General features: G+C 39.9%; 2 protein-coding genes across 4 annotated transcripts in view; both read right to left on the reverse strand.

The window, feature by feature from the left end:
• The window catches only part of NEXN (nexilin F-actin binding protein), a 50,991-nt gene extending 43,908 nt beyond the window's left edge, over window positions 1-7,083 (reverse strand). The window contains exons 1-2 of one of the 2 annotated variants that reach the window (XM_080802323.1): window positions 6,368-7,083; window positions 3,548-3,618 (exon numbers count right to left, since the gene is read on the reverse strand). Coding sequence is in view for 1 of the 2 variants with exons in the window: in XM_080802322.1 (XP_080658448.1) it covers window positions 3,548-3,618; window positions 6,964-7,047 (155 nt within the window). In the remaining variant the exon portion in view is untranslated. The remainder of the gene's footprint in view (window positions 1-3,547; window positions 3,619-6,367) is intronic. The other variant, XM_080802322.1, reaches the window with a different exon arrangement.
• Window positions 7,084-14,045: 6,962 nt separating this feature from the next.
• MIGA1 (mitoguardin 1) overlaps window positions 14,046-27,142 on the reverse strand; it is a gene marked incomplete at its 5' end in the record, with an annotated part of 98,696 nt that continues 85,599 nt past the window's right edge. For both annotated transcript variants that reach the window (XM_080802823.1, XM_080802822.1), the window contains 7 exons: window positions 14,046-16,228; window positions 19,000-19,116; window positions 21,130-21,183; window positions 22,548-22,682; window positions 24,916-25,014; window positions 26,134-26,220; window positions 26,916-26,988. In XM_080802823.1, the coding sequence (XP_080658949.1) occupies window positions 16,010-16,228; window positions 19,000-19,116; window positions 21,130-21,183; window positions 22,548-22,682; window positions 24,916-25,014; window positions 26,134-26,220; window positions 26,916-26,988 (784 nt within the window). In that variant the 3' untranslated portion in view covers window positions 14,046-16,009. The remainder of the gene's footprint in view (window positions 16,229-18,999; window positions 19,117-21,129; window positions 21,184-22,547; window positions 22,683-24,915; window positions 25,015-26,133; window positions 26,221-26,915; window positions 26,989-27,142) is intronic.

A 27,142-nucleotide genomic window follows, 5' to 3' on the forward strand; every position in this document is an offset into this window, starting at 1 on the left:
TTTAAGGACCTTAAAGATCACTTAGTCCAGGGTGCTTGGATGGCTCAGTCGGTTAAGCATCGGACTCTTGGTTTTGGCTCAGGTCGTGATCTCATGGGTCTTGGGATTGAGCCCAGTGTAAGATTCTTGCCCTCTGCCCCTCCCCCGACTCGCACACATGGGCCCATGCGCGCACACTCTCTCTCAAATAAATCTTAAAAAACAAACAAACAAACAAAAAGATCACTTAGTCCAGCCCCTTCATTTACCACAGGAAAAAATACCCACATAGAGATTCAATGACTTATCCAGGTTGCAAAGCTCTTCAGTCACAGAACAAGGAACTAGACTCCAGGTTTCCTGACTGTTACTCAACTACTTACTTCACCATATCATTCTCCATTTTTACCTAATTTAAGTACATGAAACATATATATAACATGCTCAATGGTAATATTAATATTGGTATCAACAGGCATAGCAATTAGTGAGATAAGCTTCAAGAAGCTTTTGAAGATGACTTCATAGCCTGATAAAATGTGTTCAAGAATAGAGTATAATTTTGGGCTGTTACAATTTCCAGGCTGGATATTAAGGTGTGAAGCTCAAGCTGTGAGACAACATGTAAGTCTTATAGTAGAATGTAATATTAAGCACAATGGATCTAAAAATATGCATGTTAGTATTTCGGTTCTAGAATCTCATTGGATCTATGTTTGACTTTCGTATTTTCTAAATTTAATTAATTTTCCTTTTTAGACATGCAATTAAAATATTCCAAGATAGCAAATAATCCAGCAATCAAGAACAGAATTTTAAATCATAGCTATCATTTATAATAACTGTTTCATTGTGTTAATGTGTTATCTCCTTTCTCAAGGAACAGAATCGTCAAGAGGGACAGCTTTAAATCTGCATTTCATTAAATTCAAGTAAATTCTTAGTCTCAACTTTTAAGAAGATTTTATTTTTTAAGATTTTATTTATTTGAGAGAGAGAGAGAGTGCCCAAGAGAACATGAACAGGGGGAGGGGGAGATGGAGAAGCAAACTCCCTGCTGAGCAGGGCTTGACATGGGGCTCAATCTCAGGACTTTGGGATCATGACCTGAGCTAAAGGTAGACGCTTAACTGACTGAGCCACCCAGGCATTCCTTTAAGATTTTAGAACACTTGGGGCATCTGGGTAGTTCAGTCGTTTGGGCATCAGCTTTTGGCTCAGGACTTAATCCCAGGGTCCTGGGATCATGTCCCACATTGGGGTCCCTGCTCAGGGGGGAGCCTGCTTCTTCCTCTCCCTCTGCCTGCTGCTCTGCCTGCTTGTGCTCTCTAGCTCTCTGTCATATAAATAAATAGAGTCTTAAAAGAAAAAAAAAGACTTTAGAACACTTAACTGTATACTACAAATAAATGTTGAAACCTACCTCTTTTTTTTTTTTTAGATTTTATTTATTTATTTGACAGATCACAAGTAGGCAGAGAGGCAGACAGAGAGAGGAAGGGAAGCAGGCTCCCTGCTGAGCAGAGAACCAGATGTGGGGCTCGATCCCAGGACCCTGGGATCATGACCCGAGCCGAAGGCAGAGGCTTTAACCCACTGAGCCACCCAGGTGCCCCTAAAACCTACCTCTTTACAGTCTTTAAACAAATGTTGTTTTGAGCTTTATAAAATGTGAGCCCAAATTTTTATCATTTCTCACTGTGGCAGAAATATATGCTTAAATACAATGTAACTTTATCACATTTAGTTAATGAACATTATAACCTTAAACTTTAAAAATATTGTATGAGGCACCTGGGTGGCTCAGTTGTGTAAGTATCTGCCTTTGGCTCAGGTAATGATTCCAGTCCTAGGATCGAGCCCCACATCAGGCTCCCCACTCTTTGGGGAGTCTGCTGCTCCCTCTACTCTCTCTCCCCCTGTTTGTGCTCTCTGTCAAATAAACAAATAAAATTTAATAAGCTAAATCAAAATATAAAGCCAATCATAAACCTTGTCATAATTCAAAAATATTTTACCTATTTCAAATAATGAGTTTTTTTCCTCCTACCAATAAACAATTCCTCACTGATAACCAAGAATCTGATTTTCAACCTTTGATATTCTTCTGTATTAATAATGTATAATACTTTGCTCTCATATGACAGTATGTGATAGTTTTCAAAGAGCATTCACCATATTATACGCCCCTTAAAAGAATGCTGCTCTACTCTGTTTTTCATCCTCAGTGTCTCACACTACAACTAGAATACGGTATAAACTCAATTCATACTTGCAGGAGTGGATGAATGACAAAGAGATAAAAGAAAAACTGCCCGATCCAAAGCCAGCCCAAGTCAAACTTCTGATCAGCATCTCCACAAAGAGGGCTGATGATGAGGATGCATCCATGAATGAATAGAAAATAAAATCAAATGGGATTACGTTAAACTGTGAAAAACCAGAAGCTGGTTTCCCAAGCACAAGGACGTGGTAATCTCTGGAGGAACCCGGGCCGCCTGACCCTCTGGGCAGGTGGAAGATGACGGCCTTTCAACGAAGGACACAGCTGGGAATGGACAGACCCAGACATCGGGCTCCAAACCAAGGGAGGGTGGGGAGGCAGAAGAGGAACAGCAGTTAACTCCTCTTTATGGCCAATCTCTAGAAGGTTTAAAAACAAAACAAAACAAGACTCTCCTGAATACTTCTAGGGTGGAGAGAGAGGAGGATATTTTAAGAGTTCTAGGAAAGAGTTCTTTCCCGGAAATACCTACCCTGTGCTTTCTGAAATCCCAGCAGTTAAAATGTTTTAGTTACTTACACATGGTCCCTTCTAGCTCCAACTTACACGAGCAGTTAGTGCCAATGAATGCTAACTTCTCATTCCCGTGATCCTATCATTTGCGAGAAGGATTGCTAACCCAAATACATCTACAGCATTTCAAGTCCAGGTTCCTAATGCCGGGTCCAGACTTCCCATCCTATCACGGCTTCAGACCTGCCTCACACTTCCATCGGGGCTACTGCATACTCAAGAGTTTAGGGTCAGGCAATGTAACTGTAAGATAATGCAGGGCAGTGTCACCAACAGGCAATGTGAGTGAGGGACGGCTGGTTGTAAGGTAACGGGGAACAGTGGAGACGGTGTCAGAAGGGGTATGTGTGCTCTGAGGGGGGAGCAACTACTTCGCCCCAGGGTACTGCTGCTATGCAGAAATGACCCAGTTTTTCAGGAGAGGCTGGAAATCCTTATTTTATCATAAAATGTACCAATTTGTAACCAGGCTTGTGGCTGCAGGTGGCTTTCTGGCTGCCAATTTGCGGGCCCTGATCTAAAGGAACAGGCAGCACTGAGAAAATAGAGAGACAAAGGGAGGCCTAGTTTGGCCTGAATGGAGGAGGCACAGGCAAAGGGGAGGAAAGGACAAGAACGAGGCCCAGAGAGAAAGGTGAAGTTGCACCAACCTCAAAACGTGGCCCAGGGAGCCCCAATCTGTCTTCTAATCTGATAGCAAAAAGGAGCTGACAAGAAGGAGAAAAACAAAAGGAGGCATGGGGAGAAAAAGAAGAGGTACTGAACACTTACTGGATGGCAGAGACTGCACTGGGGCGTGCACACACGGCTTCCGGGAGATACCACAACACGAGAAAAAAGTCCTGTGCGGGGACAAGGAGAAACGTATCAAAACACTAACAGTATATGTGTCCCGTTTTGGAAGTCCCCTTTTCCATTCTTGATCACTTTTAACCATAAATACAATATGGTTATATTAACTTTAGAACAAGCAAACAAACAAAACAAATTTTACTAGAAGTTAAGTAAGTTGGATTTCAGGGTAAAAATCCACTCATCTTAGAGAGTAGAAAGTACACCACCCTAAGTCTGGCCAAACAAGCACTGAATATTTAAACAGAAAGAGAAAATATAACAATTCCAAGTGTATGTAAGTAATATGTGATTTTGCAATTACAAAACCAGAAGAGAACATGAAAGAAACTACACAGGTGATACAGAGCACAAACTGATTAAAGAACAGAAATAGGTGAAGTTATTAAGAATGTTGTAGGTCGGGGCGCCTGGGTGGCTCAGTGGGTTAAGCCTCTGCCTTCAGCTCGGGTCATGGTCTCAGGGTCCTGGGATCCAGCCCCCTGTTAGGCTCTCTGCTCAGCAGGGAGCCTGCTGCCCCACCCCCCTCTCTGCCTGCCTTACTGCCTACTTGTGATCTCTCTCTCTGTTAAATAAAAAAATATATTAAAAAAAAAAAAAGAATGCTGTAGGTCATTTTCCCTCTAAATTATAAAGTAGACTACCAAGTTATTTTTTGTGTGTATATGGCCTACATACTATAAAATGTACTGAGTCCTTTCTTCCATAAAAAACTTTTAGACATCTCCCTGTCTACTTTTCTACATTTATTGCACTGTTTTCTTTCTTATAGGCATGGGTTTTTATTTAAACAATACCTTTATTTGCCTTTATGGTGTTTTAAAAATAACAGTAGGGTTTTGTTTTTTTTTTCCCTAAATGAAGTATGTAGTTTTAGGTCACTTTGGTTCTAAGCAATCTAAATCCCCAATTAATCTCTTCCAAATATACATACTCAGTTTTCATTCTGTTCACAAATGAAACCCTAACCTAAATACTTTAAGTGTAATTTCAGGGGAAAAATACTGTTCAAAAGCCTAGATAAGGCATTCTTTTGTTGATGCTAAATATAGTCATCTCAAGATGACATACATTTTGACAATGATCAGTCTTACATACCAAATTTTCAAAAATAGCACAGATTCCATTGAAGGTGAGCAAGAAAAATTGCTATTCACTACAGTTCCGCCTGAAATGGTTTTAGAAATGTGAATCTTCCATTAAAACAATTACACCAATACTGTATTGAGGGAAACGGGATTTAAAAGAATTTTGTTGTGGGTTTTGTTCAGGGCTCCTTAAGGAAGCTGTTGCAGATAAAATACACAATTCCCCACATTTTTATTTAAATTATTTCAGTCAAAATATAAAAAAGTTTCAAAAATAGGGGGCTAATACCTGTAAGTATGAATCTTAACTAATTCTATTAAATAACAGAATTTCATTTATATTAAACACATCTCCCCAGAAAACTGTCGCTCAATTTGATGATGCATTTTTCCACTTTTGCACACCTCAAAGTCAAAAGAATTTCAGAGACTCCTGTGTCGTCTGAGTTTTCTGATGGCAGTAATTTAAGCTGTACAAGGACTGGAGGGGGGGAATAATGAGGTTCACTTAATGACGTGTGACTAAGATGGTATAAATACTCAGGTTTACTTAATGTTACTGCCCAACACATAGCTATGTTGTGACTCGCAGGCCAATGGGCCTGTTACATGAATTCATTAACAAAACTGAGCTGATGAATGATGCTGCCATTGCTTTGCTCGTGGAACTATTTCTTTCTTACGGCTCACTTCATTTTTCTACCTGCCTCCTTCCCTAGGACAGACATTTTGTTAGGACATCTCCTTATGCTATTTTTTACCTTGTTCCCGCTCTCTCTCCACCGCACCCTCCCCCCCAACTCTCTTTGTTCGCCTATGGACCTTAAATATAAAACGAAGCCCTGGAAACCACTGCGACAATCAACTGACCTCTGAACTTGGTTATTTTCCTTACAAATGCCAGTACATTTTTAGCACCGTAGAGCGTCTCACAGTTTATCAACAGTTGGAATGGCTTCGCATTTTGAAAACGCACAGGGACAAGGGAGGTCTCAGGAGGTGACCACGTCATGCACTCCCACTTCCAACTGTAGCCGCGCACCCCAACATCCCACCTCGGACAAAATCGCCTCCAAAACGTACTTTGGAGGGAGGGGGTAGATGGTAGGCTGTTAAAGCACATTTTACTCCCCAGCCTCCGCAGGGGCAGACCAGGAAAAGATTTCTCTTAAAAACATCAGGCATCGCGGGATAGAGACCGCGCCGGGGGCACGTGGTGGGTGGGGGACGACACTGAACTTTATACCCGCTTGGACCCCAAGGGTAGAGCGAAGGGACTGCACCCACGCCGCTCGCTGGGGGCTCTTCCCTGCAGGAGTGGAGAAAGCGCCCGAACGCAACTCGGCCGACCGGGCGCGAGGGGAGCTGAAAGCAGGGGCGGCGGGCGAGGGAACGGCCGCCAGAGCCAAAGGCCGGTTCGCGCGACCAGACGCGCAGACCCGGGCCGCCACCCCGCCGAGCCCGCAGGACGGGCCGGGCCGGGCGCGCCGCCCTAGCTGGCTGCAGCCCCGCGCGCTCGGGTGCTGCGGCGCAGCCCCGCCGGGAGCCGGGAGGGGGGCGCGTCTCCCTGCGGCCCCCGCCCCCGCGGCGGCCCCGACCCCTCCCGGTCCGCCGCCGCCGCCCACGCCCCACGTTCCCCGACTCCTCTCACCCGCCAGGAGCCGGCGACGAGCTAGGGTCCTCGATGCGCGCAGAGAGGCTGTGCGCGTCCTGCGCTTGGGTGTGGGCGGGGGTCTGGGCGCTCGGGCCGCTGCCGCTGCCGCTCCGGCCGCTGGGAGCCCTCTGGCTGCCGCCGCCGCCGCCGCCGTCTCCACCAGCAAGTTTCCATAAAAGTCCTGGTGCGCAGCCTGTTCCCGCATTCCAGGCGGGCCCAGCGCCGGCTGCAGCTGTTCCAGAACACTAGGCCAGTTCCCCCCACCCCCACCTCCGCCGTAGCGCCCGGAGAGGGGTGGGGTGTCGGGGAGGGAGACCTGAGAGGGGGCGGTGGCTGCCAACTTTCCGCCAGAACCTGCGTGTCGCCCGACTCTGGGTCGTGGAGCCTTTCACAAGGGGTCTGCCTCCACCTCTCGGCGGGGGCCGGGGACGGAAGGCCGCCTCCCCGGTGGGAAGGGAGTGATACTGGAATGGGATTCATGGATGGGCTGGAGCTGGCTCCCCAACACCCACAGCCGGTTTGCCCTGGGGCCCACTTCTCTCAGTGACTCTTCCCGTCCTGGTTTCTAACCAAGATGCTGAGCCACTCATTACCTTATCTTCATCCAAAGCATGACCTTTGGCCAGTTTTTCTTTTATTGCTGAGGCCATAGGGCAGCAGTCCGGGGACCATTTCATCTGTCTGGGGCTGTCCTTTTCTTGGCTCTGCTCTTTAACTCCAAGGAGAGTGGTGATAGAGGAGAGTGGAACGAGAAGGGGGAGGGAGGAGAGGAGGTTAAAAAAAACACCACCACCACCCTAAAAACAAGTAATACTTACATAATCTTCCACGTTTCTTTAGTTGAAAGCAAATCGTCTCCGGTCCTTCTAAACCTACATAAAGACACCTGCGGATATTAGCACCCATGGGCCTTTTCAACCTGGACCACCAGCCTGTCATTTAAACCCATCAGACAACCCATATTAAAACCTGAAATGCTTATCCAGAGGGGGAATTTTTCTGGTTAGGGAGATCTTCAGTTCTTCGCTGCAGGCAGAAAATAAATAATAAAATATCCATGAAAGAAAAAAAAATTCAAATTGAACTAGCATCCACAGAAATCCACCAGGGACACCCACTTCCAACTTCGAGTTCTAGGCAGACAGTGGTGCTCAGGTTATATTCTCAGGGTATTGAGAAGGCTTTCTACTCTCAGTTTTAACTCCTCTTCTCCACCCCAGCCACATACACTATTTACTCGGGATGGAAATTCTTTTAAAAGGTGTAAGCTATTCATTCTTCCATTAAAGAAAAGTTCCAGATTGGTAATTAAAACAGCTATTTAAACTTAATCTAATACAGACATGTGACCTGGGTGACCTAGCTCACCCTGCCCCCTTGCTCCCTTCAATACCATCATCTTGACCCTCTTTAGTTCATGGAACTTTTCAGCTTCAGGGCCTTTGCACAAGCTATTCTCTCTGCATGAAATCCTCTTTCCCCCACTCCCTACCTACCTAACTTCGGTATTCGCTGTCTACTTGAATGTTGCTTTCTCAGAGAAGTTCTCCTTTCACTCCCAGTCTGTGCCAGTGTCCCGTATTATAAACTCTCATTCTTCCCCTTTCCTCCGACACTTTTCAACTTCGAAGGATACATTTATTTGTATGACTTAAAAGAAATGCGTAGCTCTCTTAAGGGACATCCACTCAGTGGAATCACCAGATTTAAACAGAGTGCTCCATTCTTCCTACAAAACTCTGATAGCTACCCACAGCATGCAAGGCCTATTTCTTCTCTCACCAATCCATCATTCATTCATTCATTCATTCATTGAACAAATACACAGTTCTAGATACTGAGGATACAGCAGTAACAAAACGAATAAAAAGCTCTGCCATCGTATTGGAGACATTTTGTGGAAGAGGGCGGACAATGAGCAAATAAACTATGTACTTAGTGATATGCTCAATGGATAAATCCAGAGCAGTGAAAGCAGGGAATGCTGGGAATGGGGCAGGTAGATACTGTTCTTGTAGATGGCGTGGCTGGAGACAGCCTCATATATACAAATCAGTCCTGAGGAAAGTGAGACGGTGAGCTAGGTAAATCTCTGGAGATGCATGAGAACATGAATCATGTAAATATCTGGAAATACATGGGGTAGAGGGGTCCAGGGGGGAGATATAGAAACCCCGAAGAGGATCCTGACATGTTCTAGGAAGAGCAAGGAGGCTTGTGCAGGTGAAGCTGGGCAGGCCAAGGGGGAAAGAGGACACGGAGTGGGGCAGGAGACAGCTGGTAGAGAACCCTTTTGCCCAACATTGGAAGGACTTTGGCCTTTAAGATGGGTGGCCATGGTGATTTTGAACAAAATAGTGACATGATCAGACATATTTTTAACATGTTCACTCTGGTTGATGTGCTGCAAATACACTAAATAAAGCGGGGAGACCATCTGGGAGGCTTCCAAAATAACTGGGCTGGCAGGTGATGGGAGTTTGGACCACAGTGATGCCTGTGAGGATACGTGCTTGGCACTTTCTTTTTCTTGGTCCATTTTAAGAAGTAGAACTGGGAGATTTTGGCAACAGATTGAACATGCGATGGGAGGACCAAGTTTTTGGCCTGAGGAGTAGAAGAATAGAGTTGTCATTTCCTGGAATGAGAAAGACTGGCGGGAGGAGGCGGAGCAGCTATAGTCAGGAGCTCAGTTCGGGACATGCTAAGTTTAAGGCTATGGGAAATCCAAGATTCGCCAGTGTGTACGAACATTCCTCATATACCTATCCTGAGTCACTTGGGTTTGTTCTTCACCTTGATTGTATCAGTTGTGTGCTCTTGAAATGACATCAACACTACAAAAGGAAGAGCGATAAAGGCAGAATGAGTTATGGTTTTATAAAAGCTAGGATGAAAGTTTTGAAGACTTGATAAAGGTAAACAATATAAAAATTATCATCAAGCTAGATGTGGGAAGACAAAAGTATAAAATTGGGTACAAAATTACAAAAACTAGGGGGACTCGGCATCCATTGCTTTTCATCTAAATTTTTTCTCCTTCGTAAGTCAGGGAAACTGGAGATCCCAGATGATGATTTAGTGGTGTAGTTTATACAACAAAGACATCTCAGAATACCGAGTGGATCCATATCCCAAGCAAAGGTCTTGACCCTACATCAAGGCTGCCCAGTGAAAAAGGTCTACCTTAACTCCAGAGTGTACTGTCATTCCTTGCAGTGGCATCGAGCCGCTAAGATGACCCCAAATGATCCCACCTTTTAATATCTACACTCTTGTGTAATCTCCTCCCACACTGTGTCAAAAGGTGGTCTGTATGATCAACATAACATGCTATGTTAGCATGGCACTATGGTAAGTCACTTCCAAGTCTAGGTTATTAAAAGATACTGTGTCTTTTGCCTTGAAACCTCTTGGATTACTCAATTTTGGGAGATGCCAGCAGTAGTTTTATTTTTTTTATTTTTTTTAATATTTTATTTGTCAGAGAGAGATTATTTATTTGTCAGAGAGAGAGAGAGAACACAAGCAGGCAGAGCGGCAGGCAGAGGCAGAGACAGAAGCAGGCTCCCTGCTGAGTAGAGTCCGATGTGGGCCTGGATCCCAGGACCCTGGGATCATGACCTGAGCTGAAGGCAGTGGCTCAACCAACTGAGCCACCCAGGTGTCCTTTCAGCAGTAGTTTTAAAGAGACTCAGGCAGCTCTGTTACAATGCCCACATGGCAAGGACCTATCGCCCCTTCCCATCCTCAACAATAGCCATGTGAGTATGCAAATCTTGACAGCAAATCTTCCAGTCCTGGTCAGACCTTCAAATGGCTGCAAACTCAGGAGAGACCCTGAGTCAGAACAACCGGAAACAGCCATTCCCAGATTCCTAACCCTCAGTGACTGTGCCAGATATTTGTTGTTGCAGGCTGCTTAAATTTTGGTATAATTTGTTATGCAGCAGTGGATAACAAACACACCTGCTTTAACCTACTTTTTTAAATTAGCCACCCCCTACCACATTAAGGATCCAGTCCTTTTTAAAGTCTGTGGGCCTATCTATCGCAGTGTTAGGAAAAAAAAAAAAGGCAAAGTTCTGGAAATCATATATTTCAAGTGCTTGCAAATGTCAAAGTGCTTCTCTGTATTCAAGCATTATGGTATTATTTCAAACGTAGCAAATTATAAAAGTTCTGTAATCTCCTATATATAAATGTACTTTGTGGAAGGCTTTTGTGACACACGTAAGAGACTGTTAAAAGCAAAACACTGAGGTGGTATTTGATGTACCCACTACTTTGCTGTGGCTTTCAAGTAAAGAATAAAGTGTCGTAGGAAGGTTTGCTTTTCTCTTCTGTACTGGAATTCAGTCCTTCCCCGCACAAAAGATGAAGGTTACTTAGAGGTAGGAAAAAAAAAAAAGAACCAGAAACACCTTAGCAGACAAGAGAACTGTGCAGCATGATCAAAGATGTCAGCAGCATGAGAAGAGAGCAAGATTAAAGGAGAAGAGGTGGCGGGGTAAAGTATCACAGAATACCTGGTATGAAAAGAAATACTACATAATAAAAGTCAAAAGTGGCATAAGAACAGTAAGGAAGACGGTGGATGAACCAAATGAGTTAACAGAGATTTCCAGCAAAGCCCTACAAATAATATAACAATAAGACATTGAGATGCTTGTAGAGACCTATTTTATTTTATTATTTTTAGATTATTAGAGAGAGACCACAGGCCAGGGAGAGGGGGATAGGGAGAAGCAGACTCTCCCTCCTCCCCCAACAGAGAGCCCTATGCGGGACTCAATCCCAGGACCCTGGGATCACAACCTGAGCCAAAGGCAGATGGTTAACCAACTGAGCCACCCAGGCATCACTCCCCCTTTTTTTTAATTTTTAATTTTTTTAAATTTCTTTTCAGCGTAACAGAATTCATTGTTTTTGCACCACACCCAGTGCTCCATGCAATACGTGCCCTCCATAATACCCACCACCTGGCTCCCCCAACCTCCCACTCCCCCCCCCAAAACCCTCAGATTGTTTTTCAGAGTCCATAGTCTCTCACGGTTCATCTCCCCTTCCAATTTCCCTCAACTCCCTTCTCCTCTCCATCTCCCCACGTCCTCCATGTTATTTGTTATGCTCCACAAATAAGTGAAATCATATGATAATTGACTCTCTCTGCTTGACTTATTTCACTCAGCATAATCTCTACCGGTCCCATCCATGTTGCTACAAAAGTTGGGTATTCATCCTTTCTGATGGAGGCATAATACTCCATAGTGTATATGGACCACATCTTCCTTATCCATTTGTCCGTTGAAGGGCATCTTGGTTCTTTCCACAGTTTGGCGACTGCGGCCATTGCTGCTATAAACATTTCCCCCCTTTTTTTTTTTTGCTTGAGACGTATTTTAAACATATCTAAAAATTCAGAAATGTTTAAAGTTTTTTTGATTTGTTTACTTAAATAATCTCTGCACTCAACATGGGGCTTGAACTCATGACCCCGAGATCAAAAGTCCAATGCTCTCCCGACTGAGCCAGCCAGGCGCCCTGAAACCCAGAGATGTTTAAAATACACAAAACATGATATTCGGGGAGTGGGATCAAAGAGGATGGCATGGGACAGCCTGGAGGATGGTAGGCGACACAGAAAACAAAAGATGCGGCTGAGGTGCTGCTCCAGCTTCCCGTCCACATCCAGCCCCGTCTCCTCGCTGCAAAGAATGCCCGCAGACTGTGTGCCTTGGGTTGTTTTTACGTGCAAGGAAAGCCGCTGCGCTATCTGGTGCCCCCAGGGCCAGCCCAGCAGCATCCCCTCTCCTTGACTAAATGTATGTGGGCTCTGACCAGGAAGTGGGGGGAAGCAGGAGGTCTGAATAGGGACAGATGCACGAACATGAATTAGATAAGTTTATAGTGTGCTTGATGGCATTCCCAACCCAAACACTTTATTAATTAAAACACAAGTATTCTGGCTTCACTCATCACAGAACTGTCCCTTCTCCCACTTCATCCAGAGAAGACATGTGCTTTGGCACTTGATTCCAACAGTTCTGCAGTCGTTGGTGTTCTCTGTGCCTGTGTATGTGGTCTTACGGCCACCACACCACGAGCTCCCATAGGACGGGGTCTGATGAGACCAGTATGATCTTGCAAATATGCATATAAGCATTGTATAAAACACTCAATACATCAGTAAAATGTACCATCACTATTTTATTTGGCAGTAGTAGAAATACATCCATGTTACGGTGCTTATTTTAGCTAAAGAGCCAGTGCTATTTTTTCCCCGCTACTGTAGTGTTTCACCTTTACATAAATTAATAAGTACAATCCCTACATTTAGGAAATAGACACATTTACTAATCAGCCAAGTAAGGACAATACATGGTTGTTGCAAACTAAGCAAAACAATAATATAACAGAATCACTAGGAACAAAGAATGCCCATTTCCATTATTTCCATTAATCACAGATTATACAAATTCTTAAGTCTCACTTGCAGAGAAATTTCTAGATGTAACTGATCCAAGCAAAAAACAGAAGATCTGGATTCAGCCTAATTCTTATAATCACTTTGAAATGTATATTCCAAATATGTGTTCACATTAAAATAAAGACAAATTGTCATGAACATAATTTAAAATTTCTGATTATGAAAGGTCACAGAGAAGTGTATCAAATGTTACTTTGGCATTCCTATTTAATAGGTTTAAAGGAATAATAAACTAAATTCTTTTGTGATGCAAATAATCGCTCTTTAGGTAATCATTTAAGCAGAAAATGTGACTTTTTTTTTTAATTGAAGTGTAGTTGACAATGTTACATTAGTTTCAGGTGTGAAAATGTTACATTTTAAGGCAAGAAAAAGTTTGTAAATATTTTTTATAAAGCCAGGTAATTTAACAACAGAATAAAAATAAACGGATCCAAATAAAAGTATTATTTTATGAGAGAAACTTTTTTGGAGCTGACTATAACCATATGAGACTCTTGGCTTCTTTTTTTAAAAAAATCTCATTTTGACATTTTATAAACATATTGTAAGCCTTAAATGAAGAAATAACTAGCCTTTTAGTTGAACAAAAACATAGAGAAACCAAAACAGAAAGAAAGTTACCAAACATAAATCACCTGAACACGGATCTTTTCTCTTCCAGAAAACGAGAGGAAAAAAACATTTTCTCAGGATGAACTCAAGGCCCTCTGATTATCACATACACAGGGAAAGGGACGGTAGTAGGACTGGTGGTGGCAATGGCAGTTTTCCGACTGTACCAGCATGCGTCTAACAGCGTTTTTTCCTAAAAAGCTCTAGACTAGTTTAATCATTTTTTTTTTTTTTAACATTGCTTTAGTTGTTTAACCCAATTTCAAGGCAAGCTGAAATTGGTACATATGTCTTAAGTACGTCTGCTGTGGTCAGAACCATTTTAAAGAGATGTTTCTTTTAAAAAGTTCAAGTTTCTTCCCTTATAAAACAGAGGTTTTTTTTTTACCTATACTAATTACCCTGAAATTCTATTCGGTCACTCTTGTTTCTTCTGTCAAAGGCCACAAAGAAAGCATTTTTCTGAAGTAGTAGCTACATAACTGACCAGAAACGAATCAAACTCAAACATTGAATTTGACAAACTAACCACTTGAATAAGGGCAACTTTTTTTTTTTTTTTTTTTTTTTAAAGGAGAAGTGTAAAAGAGAAAAAAACCCACCTTCTGGAAAGCGATTCATCTTATCTGATGAAATAAATTCCCCAGAATTACCTTATGTAGTAGCAGCATTATTAAATAGTGCAATTCTTCAAAATAGATTTCAAATAATATCTTCCTCAAATAAAAAAGTAATTAAGTTTACTTACAGCTCTGTTTATAAAACCACAGCTTAAAACATTTAGCCACCCCCAACAGGAAGATAAATATAAACAATACCTCTCTTGCCTACAAAGTGATGGGAACACATGTGCACACACACACATGTATGAATCATTCAAGGCCAATGGTACCCAACAAGAAGCTAAAAGTACGAGATATGAATTAAAAAATAAAACAACACATAATGCAATTTTTAGCTTTGATACTTCTAATGCTATTCCTCCATCAATAATAACAATTATGAATAGCCAATTGTTAAAATTAAGAATATATGTAAGAAATGTCAGGAACTAAATATCTGAGCAGTATTTCATATTGTTTAATTCTGTAACCCACATATTATGGGACACAGTATACATGCAAACAGCATAAAGATTCTGAAACTCGTATTTTGTAACTAATTATTACATAAGTGTGGCACAAATGTAAATTTAAAACCTTAAAAGATTATGCTTTTCTCCCTCACTTTTCATTTTCTATTCATTCGTCAGAAACTAGGCACTTTAATCTAAAAATTCATTTTTTAAAAAATATATTTTAGATCTTTCTGGGTAACTCCCTCCCGAAATAAATAAAGCTCACCTTAGGAGCAAAATCAACGAGTCCAGTGTTTTGATATGCTGAGTGAGCCACTTTAAATAAGCGATATATGGTTCAGACACAAAATCAACACAGCTCTGAATGTATCTAATATACTCTGAAGAACCCTACTCATATGAACAACCCATTTGTTCTTTTATTTACCATAAAGGACATGAAATATACTTCCATGCCACTAAAAAATATTTTGTTTTATATTCAGGGAGAAAAAAACCTTTAAAACCTCACTAAGAATCAAAGTATGAATATTTTTAAAATTGGGCATAATATGACACATTCCCAGTGTGCTATAAGTTCTATAGGAAGAGAACTTAGAAACTATTTTACTATATCCACATTAGTATCTTCAGATATTGGGAAATAGTTTCAAAACTACACACAAAAAATCTTAACAACTTCTTAGAGTTAATGAATGTTATCTTTTTAATCAATCATTCAAGGGAAAACTGCTCTAATCTATAAAAAGATAAAAGAAATTTCTTCAGTCTCATTATTCTAACTTATAGGACCAACAATAATATATTTTGGAAACTGCAGCAAATCTAATATAAACTTGTAAACTTCTCAGTGTCAATTCATTTACATGTTTTATAATGATACTCAGCCATTACAATTTCTTTGATTCAAACATGAGCAAATGCACGAGCAATAATGTAAGCAGTACGTATTAAACACCACTACTGCCTAAACTTGATTGAATAAATAACTTTACAATGAAAAATACATTTTCAGGCAAAGTTAAATTTGTTGACACTAGGAGTAATATATCCTTACATAAGGGGGCCACGAAGGTCTTGGCTACAGTGTGTATTTTCAAGGTGCAAAGCATAAAAACAGAGCTTTTGAAAATGATACTGGACATCGCAGACAGCTTCAGGAAGACAAATCAACTAACTCCCAAGTACTGGTTTTAATTCAAGCAGTATTTCTTTAAAATATACAACATTTCAAGACTTAAATTATTACCTAAAGACTAGAAAGCGTCACTTTGGATACAGTACACAGGGATTCAATGACAGAACTGTGTAAATACAGTATGATCACTCATACTCTACCAGATGTCTCTTCCCTCCCTGAGTCCATATCCCCCAATTCCTTACAATACATGGCACAAAATCAATAGTTACCTTAACTATTTCATAGTACATTCCAACTGTATGTTTTTTATGGTACTTATTGCACTTTGGCTTCCAAGAGGCCACTGGACATGACATGACCATGACTACTTAGACAGCTACTTGTATGCCTCAGTGCATCAGCTCCAAGATAGGCCGTCAAGAGTTCAGTGCGGCGAATAAGTAACTGCATGAGGTCTTCGGCCAAAGTCTCTATACTGGAATAGCGCACCTTCTCGAAGTCAAAAATGTCTTTGAGAAAGAAAAGAACTTGATTCTGGAAAATGAACACAAAACAAATTGGCACTATCAGACCAAAATCATATTAATCTAAATAGTTATTAATATTGTGGGGTGCGTGGGTGGCTCAGTGGGTTAAAGCCTCTGTCTTCGGCCCAGATCATGATCTCAGGGTCCTGTGATCGAGCCCCACATCGGGCTCTCTGTGCAGCAGGGAGCCTGCTTCCCCCTCTCTGCCTGCCTCTCTGCCTACTTGTGATTTCTGTCTGTCAAATAAATAAATCAATCTTTGAAAAAAAAAAGTTGCCAGTATTGTAACAAGCACTGAATTAGGAGTCAGAAGTCCTGACTTCCAGTGTTAGTCTCATACCTCATTGGAAAAGGGACCTTCAACAAGTGATTAAACCTTTCCTAGGTCTCACTTTCTTTTTCTGTAAAATCTGGGATACTACTACTTGTCCTTTATAATATTCAGGGCTGACGTGAAGATAAAAAAAAAAAATCTATGGCAAATGCCTGTAAACCCTAAAGCACTGTAAGGGGCTATAATTAATTCTTTCTCAATAATTGATATTTTCAGTGTTACCTCTGAACACTGGTACTACTTTAAGACCCAAGAGTAAACTATTTCCAATAGCTGTTAACTTTTATTTCTTATTAATTTTAGAGACAGAGAGAAAGCACAAGCAGGGGAAGGGTGAGATGGAGAGGGAGAGACAGAGAATCTCAAGCAGACTCTGCACTGAGCGTGAAGCCCCACTTGGGGCTTGATCCTACAACCGTGAGATCATGACCTGAGCCAAAACTAAGAGTTGGACACTTAACTGACTGAGCCACCCAGGCGTCCCTGTAATTTTTCTTTTTGCGCCTCTATAATTTTTAAGTTTTTGTTTTTTTAAAAGATTTTATTTATTTATTTATTTATTTTTGTGAGAGGAGAGAGAGAGAGAGTGTGCACATGTGCATGAGCAGGGCAGGGGCAGAAGCAGAAGCAGGCTCCCTGTTGAGCAGGGAGCCCAATGCAGGGCTCAATCCCAAGACCCTGGCATCATGACCTGAGCTGAAGGCAGTTGCTTAACCAACTGAGCTACCCAAGAGCCCTAACTTTTAAGTTTTAAGGGTATATTTTTCTGTATATAAAAACTTAAGATACATGAAAATTAAAAATTTCAGGTCTCAAACCGATGGAAGATCTGAAGGATATTTCACTTCAGTAAGTTAATACTTGTGCTGAAACTCATTTTTTTTACTGTAGTACGGTTGAAATAGTGTTTTATTAGTTTCAGGTGTACAACACAGTGATTCTACAAATCTACACATGACTCAATGCTCACCATGGTAAATGTAGTTACCACCCATCACCATACAATGTTTTTACAATATTATTGACTATATTCCCTACGTTGTACTTTTTATCCCCGTGACTTACTTATTTTATAACTAGAAGTTTATATCTCTTACTCCCCTTCACCTCTTTTGCCCATCCTCCCAATCCCCTCTTCTCTGGCAACCACCAGTCTGTTCTCTGTACTTACCATCCTACATATTTTTTTTTGTTCATTTGCTTTGTTTTCTGGTTTCCACATATAAGTGAAATCATATGGCATTTGTCTTTCTCTATCTGACTTATTTCACCTAGCATAATACCCTGGAGGTCCAACCGTGCTGTTGAAAATGGCAAAATCTCACTCTTTTTTGCTGAAATTCATTTTAAAACAAGTTGTATCCTACTTGTATGTATTAAGTCACAGGCTGTTATGCCACGATGGGGGGGGGGGGAAGTAATTCCAAACAACAAAAACCAGAAATACTTAATTTCTATCCCACAGAAATCAGGTGTTAGGAAGTACCAGGAAGGCACACTTCATAGATTTGCTTGACTCTGAATCTGGATGAGTCGTTAGCAATGAACTTGTCAAGCCCCCTCATTTTATAGATGAAGAGAAGGAGGACAGATCTGTGCATGATTTGCCCAGAGTGAGGCTGTTTATTCATTCATGATAAACTTAATTCCCAGCCCAAATTCTTCCCACATACATTACATTTTGGGAGTTCAAAAAAACACGAGTCAAAAACTGATCAGTTTTGAATGACAGTAAGATAATTATTTCCTAAACATTTACACAAATGTTACATTAACAGCACATAAACATAATAATTTAACTTTTTAAATGAATAGAATGAAACATCCAAACTTTTAAACATCAAAAACTTTCAAATTCATACTGATGTTTACTTTTATTTGCTCCTTGAAACTCAGCCTAAATTCAAGACTATGAAATAGTGAGACTTTTCTTGGCACTGTGCAACGCAGAAAATTCTGCAAGGAGCTGTAACTTGTGTTTTGGCAAACCACTGACATTGGGATACAACCTTAAACTCCCATGGTATCTCTCACAACTGGGGTTTTATCATTCAAGTTACCTTAAACCAGAACTTAACTTCCAAATTGCCTACATGTGCAACAAGGCACATTATTATTTGTTTTAAACATTTCAAAAGAGTCCAGAGGTGAAGAACAACTGTCTGCAGCAAGTTGACTGTAACACGGTAATGCCACACAAAAGCACGCATCCTTTATAGAAGGAATTGATAAGAGGAATGGACTTGTTGCATCTACTCCAGAAAAAAGCACCAAATCTATATAATAAATGTTCCACTGGCGTTTAAACACTGAATTTAAGTGACTTTCATAACTTTACCTTTCACTAACATTCTTTTTCCTACAAAAGCAAAAACAAAACAGAATAAAGTCTCCATCCACTTTTCGAGTTAGAAAAAAAGAGATGATTCAATGACTGAACATACCTTAAAGAAGCAACATAAATCATAGAGAGAATTTCTAGGACCCAAAAAGCCCCAGGCGAGGACAGGGCTGATCTGCTCACAAATGGCATAAAAATGGGCAAAAAATCCATCTGGGATCTATTGGGAAGTAAAGGAGAATCGAGTTATTCTTACTTTCTTAAATTAGCTATCTCTAGCAGAGAAACTTAAATTGCTATCCATTGTAAGATCAGCTCTTTCTGAGGACAGAGCAAGGGTGAACGAGGAGCCAGCCTGCTAGGGAACTGAATAAGCTTACAAGTAACTTCTAGAGTCACAGAATGTTTTATATAATTTTCATATCCTAGCCAACAGTTTCAAATGTGCTGAGGAACATTATTTCTTAAAGGCATTTTTCACCTCATAAAAATACTTCATAAAAAAGTAATCATATGAGTGTTACAACCAAGCAATAACAAGAATGCTATGGTATTCTTTGGCAGTATAATTCTTAGGATGAATGAGATTACCATGGTTTCAGCTATTAAACAGTTCCACTCAATCACTTAATTAGATTACCTGAAAAAGACCAAACTGATTTTTAAATGACTAGCACAAAAATATGCTTAATAGAATCCTTTTAGTTGAGGAACCAGGTATTATTGAAGCATTTAATTGTGTAATTACTACCTCTTCTTGTGTAATAGTAATACATACAGTTGTAATTCAGGAACCTCTCTAAGTTTATTAATAACTTTCTGAATTTCCCTTGTTAAATAACGTCCTGTGGGATTTGTCATATAGCATCAACTGGGGATAACTATGCCTCAAGATTCTATCTCCTGGAGGGGTTATTTCCTATTTTACAGGCTCCAAAACATCTTCTAAACCTTGATTTAAAATATACATATACTCTAGCAGCAGTTACCATTTAATGAGTACCCGTTATATTCCAGATAAAGTGCTAGGTTCTATTTAATCTAATAAAACATTCTTGAAAAAGTAGGCCATGTTAACATTATTTTAATCATGTAGAAAGTGATACATCAAAGGAGTTAAGAAACCTGTCCTTTGTCACACATAGCTAACCAGTGAAAGCCAAAAGGTTATGAAGGATGCACCGAAGTTATTAGTCTGAGAGGTTCTACGTATATTAAAATTCTAAACCCCATAGACTCTAACTGAAGTAAGAGTTCAGACAGGCAAGACATTAGCATGAGCTAACTGAAGAGACATGTTCCCCAAGTAATAACATGAGCTGAACTCAACAAGAGGTAAAATATATTTAAATACACAGGAAAGAGTACGGCATTCCAGGTATAGAAAATAGTTCCCCCCAAGAGGTGAGACATATAGGTAATCTGTGGATATGGACAGAAGACTAGTCTAAGGTATAGGATTTATGCTAAGAAAACATAAAGTTATAAATGTTATTATTATCATGATTATTATGGAAACTACTATTTATTAAGCTCACTTTTATATTTACTTTACATTTTATACTTAAATGAACCTGGTTAATATTATCTTAATTTCATCCTTACACCGACCTTATGAGTAGGCACCAATTCCATTCTGCAAACAGAAGTGGAGGTCAGCTGATAAGAACTTGCCTGAGGTCAGAACAGCTAGTCTGAGAATCAAGCCCAAGTCTCCAAGTCTGCTCCCTAGCCCCAAACCAGTGGTTCCCAAATGTTGGAGTTCATAATCATCATTTGAAAAGCTTGTTTAAAACACAGGGTTTCTGGAATCTTTTTTTTTTTTTTTTTTTTTAAGTTTATTGAATGATAGACTACAAAGCTCCCAAAGAGGGAGGGGACCTGAGAAGGTTGTCCTCTGGAATCATTTTAAACAAGAATTATTCACCATTATACATGGTCCCCAGTTATCTTAAAAATTCTTCCAGAGCCATTTCTAACCCTAAACCTTCTTTCACCTGGAAGAAATCCCATGCATGCCTCAATCTGCTCTACTGAACTATACAGAATGTTAAGGAAGAGGGAGACGTTATTCAAAACAGGGAAGCCAACCCAGTATCAGTAAGTCACTCATCCAGCTTGAAGGACGGTTTCAAGAGCTTCCACCCCCACTTGAGAATTGACTCAACAGGTTCTTTGACAAGAGCCTCATATTACCCAAAAAAGAAGAAGTCCAAGGCATAATGAAGTTTACCTTCATCTGTTGCCTTTTCTGTTTCAGCACTGACCAACAACTTGAAGCCACAGCCTAAATATATGCAAAGGAGAAGAAGCAAGACTTACAGTTATGACTTCATAGACTTTGCATTAGGAATGATTTTTGTGAGAAATTCATAGGTTTATGGGTTTAAAATGTACAAAACATTAACATTTTTCCTTCTATTATTTGTGAATAATAATGGTATTTTGTTTTTATAAATTTTAAAATTAAATACAAAGGCACTGAAGGAAAAAAGCTGAGCTCTGAAACTTGGTTAACTATAATTCAACTCAGAAATCTTCAGTTCTGTTCCTATAGGAAAAGAATAAAAATACGTGTACACAGAGACACATATAGCAATAGCTGTTTTATGTATAATAATGAAGACAATGTAGTATTTTTTTTTCTTTAAGAATAGTATTGCTGGAAATAGTTATGAGTAGAGCTAACAGTTTTATTCCAATAAAAACTAAGAAATATAACCTTAATGATAGGGACTAAAACACCCAAGTAGATCTTAAGGAAATCTGGCGTGGCCCAACTTTGATCAAGGTCACTTTGCCAAATCAGTTAAGAAATGAGAGAACATATAACTTTTATGGTTAAAACATATCTTGAGTGAAAAGTGGATTTATTAAAAACACTTTAAAATTTAATATCAGAAATTTCCAAAATAATTGTGAAATAGGCAGCTGGAACATTTTTTTAAAGGCATTCTATTGCAGCACGAATATCTATTTTACCTACTTCCTTCCGGGTACACACTTAAATAAAGCACAACAACAACAAAAGTCAAATAGAGATCTTAGTGCAAAAAAACAAGAGAAACTGAAAACATTCAAAGTATAGAATATAGTTTAAACATGTTTTATTTTTGCATATGCCTATTTCTTCTACTCCCCCTTTTCTTTCATTTAAAAAAAATTTATTTTTAAGTACACTCAAGGTAGGGCTTGAACTCACAACCTTGATATCATGAGTTGTATTCTCTATGGACTGAGTCCATGAGGTACCCCTACCTCCCCTCATTTTTTATAGTATTTGAGAACATAAATCTCCATATCTTCCTCTAAAAAATACATACTGTCTTTTTACAACTGCTGTATTTCAGGTTAGTCACAGAGCCAGTTTAGTTATTTGGTTAGGCATGAACTGGTCTGAAGCCTGAGTCTGAGATCTGAAGAAAACACTGGTCCTCCAGGTCAGCGTAGGGACAGACAGAAGAGCTAAAGGGAATTTCATCTGAAGATGTTGTGTATCATACACATCTGATCCCAGTATCAAAGACTGAACCCAGTTTCCACACTAATCATTCTATAAGCAGATATATAAGTAAATCTTATTGCTCTTCCCAGCTCTGACCATTTATCATCAAATTTAAATGGCTGAGATAAAGGTAAACCACCACTTACAGTTTCTTTGAAGGAGGAGTTCAGCCAGCGATTATTTACTACATTCTGTATGGAAGTGGGTGGGTTTTCTAAATCTTCAAAGGAATCCATTAATATAAAATCCAGAACAACATCATAAAAATTTAGGTTTTTCACCTGCATTAAATTATGAGTTAAAACACAAATTACTGTTACATAGAGCAGAAATAAAGTCCGAACCAGTGCTTCACGCTTTGTAATAGCAGGGTGTTTATAGTTGACTCAGATTATACCCCTGACGAGAAAAGGGGAAGAGAGACAAATTTGAAAACACCTCACCATCAGAAACTATAATTCATGTAACAGCTCTTCCTTCCTAGATCTCTTCAGGTGAAATTAATCTCTCCTTCACTGCATCCTCGGAGTCCTTTGTCCGTGCTTTGATTATGGTATCCGCCAAGCTCCAGCTACTTTGTTCTACAGCTCCTGGGATATCTGCCTGTCCTCCCCACCACATCGTGAGCCTCTTGCTCCTTCACTCAGCCATGCATACCGTGTTGTACTACATGCTGTACCAGGTGCTCACACTTCCATGGCAACCAAATGAGACACTTAGAATTTAGTGGGAAAACAAACAGGAAAAGATAATGCCACAAACACACAATTATAAACTGTGATAAACCCAGTAAAGACAAAAGGACATGGGACTATGAAAGCTTATGATGGAGAGAGTCTAATCTAGACTAGATGTCAGAGAGGGCTTTTTTTTAGGGACAGAGGCATCCCAGGTATGGAAATACTTGTCAAAGTGTTTCAGGTAAGAAGGAACACAGTGGTGTTGAGTTGAAGAAAACCATGGACGGTGTGCTGTAGCACCCTACAGCAGAGGGCACAGGGGTAAGTGGCTGGACACAAACAGGAAGGGCTAGGTCCATGTTCATAATTTTGGATTTTAACCAGTATTTTGGAGGGGCAGTGGTAGAGGCGAGGTGGCTGATCAGATCTGCATTTTTTTTGAAGACTGTTTGGCAGTAGTGTAGAGACTGGAATGGAGAGGAGAGAGCGGAGGAGTAGCAGAGAATCTGGCAATGCAAAGACTCTGAAGTAGTCCAGGGAGAAAGAGTAGTTGCTCAGGCACAATGTTTAGGATTAGAAAGAATGGCAGGATTAGAAAGAAGATGAAGAAACTAAAAAAACTGACAAAACTCAGACATAAATATGATATGGTAGGCAAGGACCATGAGGTGTAAAGGGTGAATCTCAGGGTTCTGGCCTGCACAACTGACTAGTTACCAATCCCTGCACCAAGTGAGGGAACACCAAAAAAAAAGAAAGATTATGTCTTTCTGTCTTTGTACCAACGATTTTCTCTGCCTAGAAAGCCTTTCAGCCCCTTGCAAATTCGTTCTTTAAGCTTCTGGTACAAAAAAAAAAAAAAAAAAAAAAGCTTCTGGTACAACAAAATGTTCCAGGCTCGTCATATACTTCCCCTATCCTGGTGCTGACATCAGCCATTTTTCCAAGGAGTCCTAGGTTCCTTTTAGTGAACAGTGGTACTTAGAAGCTAAGCTCCGTGTACTAGGAGTAATTTCTTTTGAGGTGCTGCTGCTCCCAGACCCTCGGTGAACAGAACTAGGAAGTCCACATATGCTTCTAAATATGCAAACCTTTATATTTATTTCTACATCTTTATACACACACAGAGTAAACTACAAATTGACCTGGACAGCTCCTACTCCAATCTTAGCTTTTTTTTTTTTTTTTTTTAAGATTTTATTTATTTGCCAGAGAGAGAGAGAGAGAGAGTACACACAAGCAGGCAGAGGCAGCGAGAGAAGCAGGCTCCCTGCCGAGCAAGGAGCCCAATGCGGGACTCGATCCTAGGACCCTGGGATCATGACCTGAGCCGAAGGCAGCGGCTTAACCAACTGAGCCACCCAGGCGTCCCCAATCTTAGCTTTTTATATCTTCCTTCCCTGAGAGTGAGAAACCTGGCTCCCATTATTCTCAATAAATTTAATTATTTGTTTAATCCTGTGTAGCCAATCCTCTGGCCCCTCTAAGCTGTCTGTTGTCCCATTCAAAATCATTCCTGCACAGGCCACCACTCACTCTGCTAGGGCCTTCTTACTGATGAAGGAAGAAAGAAGGAACTAGGAAAGGAGGAAGGGGAGGGAGGGAGGAAGGAAAGAAGGAAGGACGGACGGACAGGCTTAAAAAACAATCATTTTCAACTATCGTCTCAAAGTATAAAGACTGTGGTTGCTATTGTTTATGACTGTCAGAACCACTACCACATAATTGGTTTTACTGTCATTTAACAGGAGCAAGGAAACAGTGGCCTCAGATTATATAAATATTATATGTACATAACTAAGGGGAATGAATATTACAAGAAATGGAAACTTACTCCTCTAGCAGCAAGTTCCATTTCAGTACTATCCCAGTGATCAGTCTGCTCTAAAAAATAGATCATTTCATCAAAAACATCTTCAAACTTCTTTGGATTCTGCAGAAGAAAACAAACTTTAATCCTCAACTCAACTTTATAACAAGGCTCAAGCCTACCAAGTAAATGAGTTACTCTTCAAGTATGTTTGTTAGCTCTTTATTCTATTAAGTAACAAATTAAAATACATCTTCAAGGTATGTCATATTCACTTGGTCTGATATTTTGTTGTTCCAACATTGGGCAGAACCCCAGACTAAGAACATTAGTAAAATGTCAAAAGCAAAATGTCATAATCAAATATATATGCCTATTTAGGTCAGTCCTTCAGATGAAAACTTGGTGACAACAGATACTATGTGATGGTTTTGATGCATTTCCATTCCTCTCAGAGGAAGCTAGGTGAAATCGCTGGGTTTAATCTGTCACGGGAAGGTCAAGAAAGCAACATAAGATACACACTGGGAATTACAAGTAGTTAATATCACCTTACATTTATTTTGCACCTTAAAAAAAATTGTGCTTTCCCACTTATCATTTAATTAATGATCATAAACCCTCTGACATAGTGTACCATAAATATAATTCTATTACACAAATGAGGTAATTGAGGTTCAAAAGGATTGGGTCAGAAAACCAGGTGTTCAAATGGCTCAAGGAAGGTCTGTTTTACTTGATTTTTTCTCAACATCTGGGCACACCTTACATAAAGGGAAGTGGTTCCTTACAGTCTTAATGAAGTTCTTGTGATTGCTCTGCCTCATTCAGTCCCATGAGTAAGAGTAAGAGGCAGCTCAATTTGTATTTCCAGATTTCTGAGATCTCCACTATTTCCTGGAACCTCACTGAATAGGATTTGAGGGAGGTAAGTGAAGAGGTATTAGAAATAAGAGTGTCAGATCTAATGATAATCCCCACGTGACATTCACAAACTTTACAGCAAACTGGGAATAATGTATGAGGAACAACTTGACCAAAATAGTGTAGACTTCATACATAGAAACTAAATCAACCCAAGTAGAAGTCAGTGCTCTTTGGGTAATTTACTTTTAATATGTGAACCTTTGCAACAATCTACAAAACCTTTTTCTCCTGTTAAAAATTCAATTGTGTTGTAATGTAATGTACGGTAATCTCCAGTAAACAACAGTAAAAAACTTGCCAACAAAACAAGTTTACCTTTCGTGCCTTCACAATTAACGCTGATAAAATTTTCCTTCCACTCTCAGCAAGGAATATCCTGTTGGCTGTTTCCGAAAGTATTACCTGAAAAAACATCCAACCCCAAAGAAAAAAGAAGCCTATAATTAATCTGAATGGACATTTCACTCTACAGCACATCTACACATAAACGACCCTAATACAGTCAATGTACTGCATGTGGCACTATTTCAGCAGGTAGACCACAGAGGAAAGTTGTAATTTACTAACGTAAAAGGAGCTCTAGAAACCTATAATCAAAAAAGATTAAAGGGAAATAAGTATGAATTTAAGTTCTGTTCAATTTAATATTAGAAAATCCAAAATAAATGTTTATAATATAGTCCCCAAAATATAGAAAAATAAAGATGATTTTTTTGTTAAGTGATCTTATTTCATTTTAGGAAATCAGTGATTTTAGAAGTGATTCAAATACAAAACAATCCAGAAAGCATACTAATTGCTAATAAGAGGATTTTTATTTTAAGCAGCCATTTGTACCCATCTCCAGCATCAGAACACCCTGTTTGACAAAGTATGGTGGACCTGGGAAGCCATGGCAGAGGACAAAGACAAATGAAAACAAATAAAATGAAAGGAAATAGCAGGCAGGAAAAATAAACTTAGTAGATTTTATACTTGCCATTAAAAATAAGGATAATAAAGACCAAAGAGTTGTCCTGTTTATATTCAGCTGGACTCGAAAGCATGAGGGTGGGGATGAGTGGCTAGGTGAAGTCACTTAATGTTAAACAAAATACCTGAAAAGCCTGTCGAATACAGTGAAGTTTGGCAAGAAAATCACTGTCTCCGAGGCACTCCAACATTTCAGTTCTATGTAATAAACAGGGAAGACAACTGTTAAACTGCATTCAAGATCAAACCCACTACAAATTTGGACTCAAGTAAGGCTTAACCTCAGGACCTTAATAGAAAACACATGTCTTTCCAATAATGACAAAAGTGTAAAAAAATTTTTTGAGCCTAA

The sequence above is a fragment of the Martes martes genome, assembly GCF_963455335.1.
Source record: "Martes martes genome assembly, chromosome: 4".
Lineage (NCBI taxonomy): Eukaryota > Metazoa > Chordata > Mammalia > Carnivora > Mustelidae > Martes > Martes martes.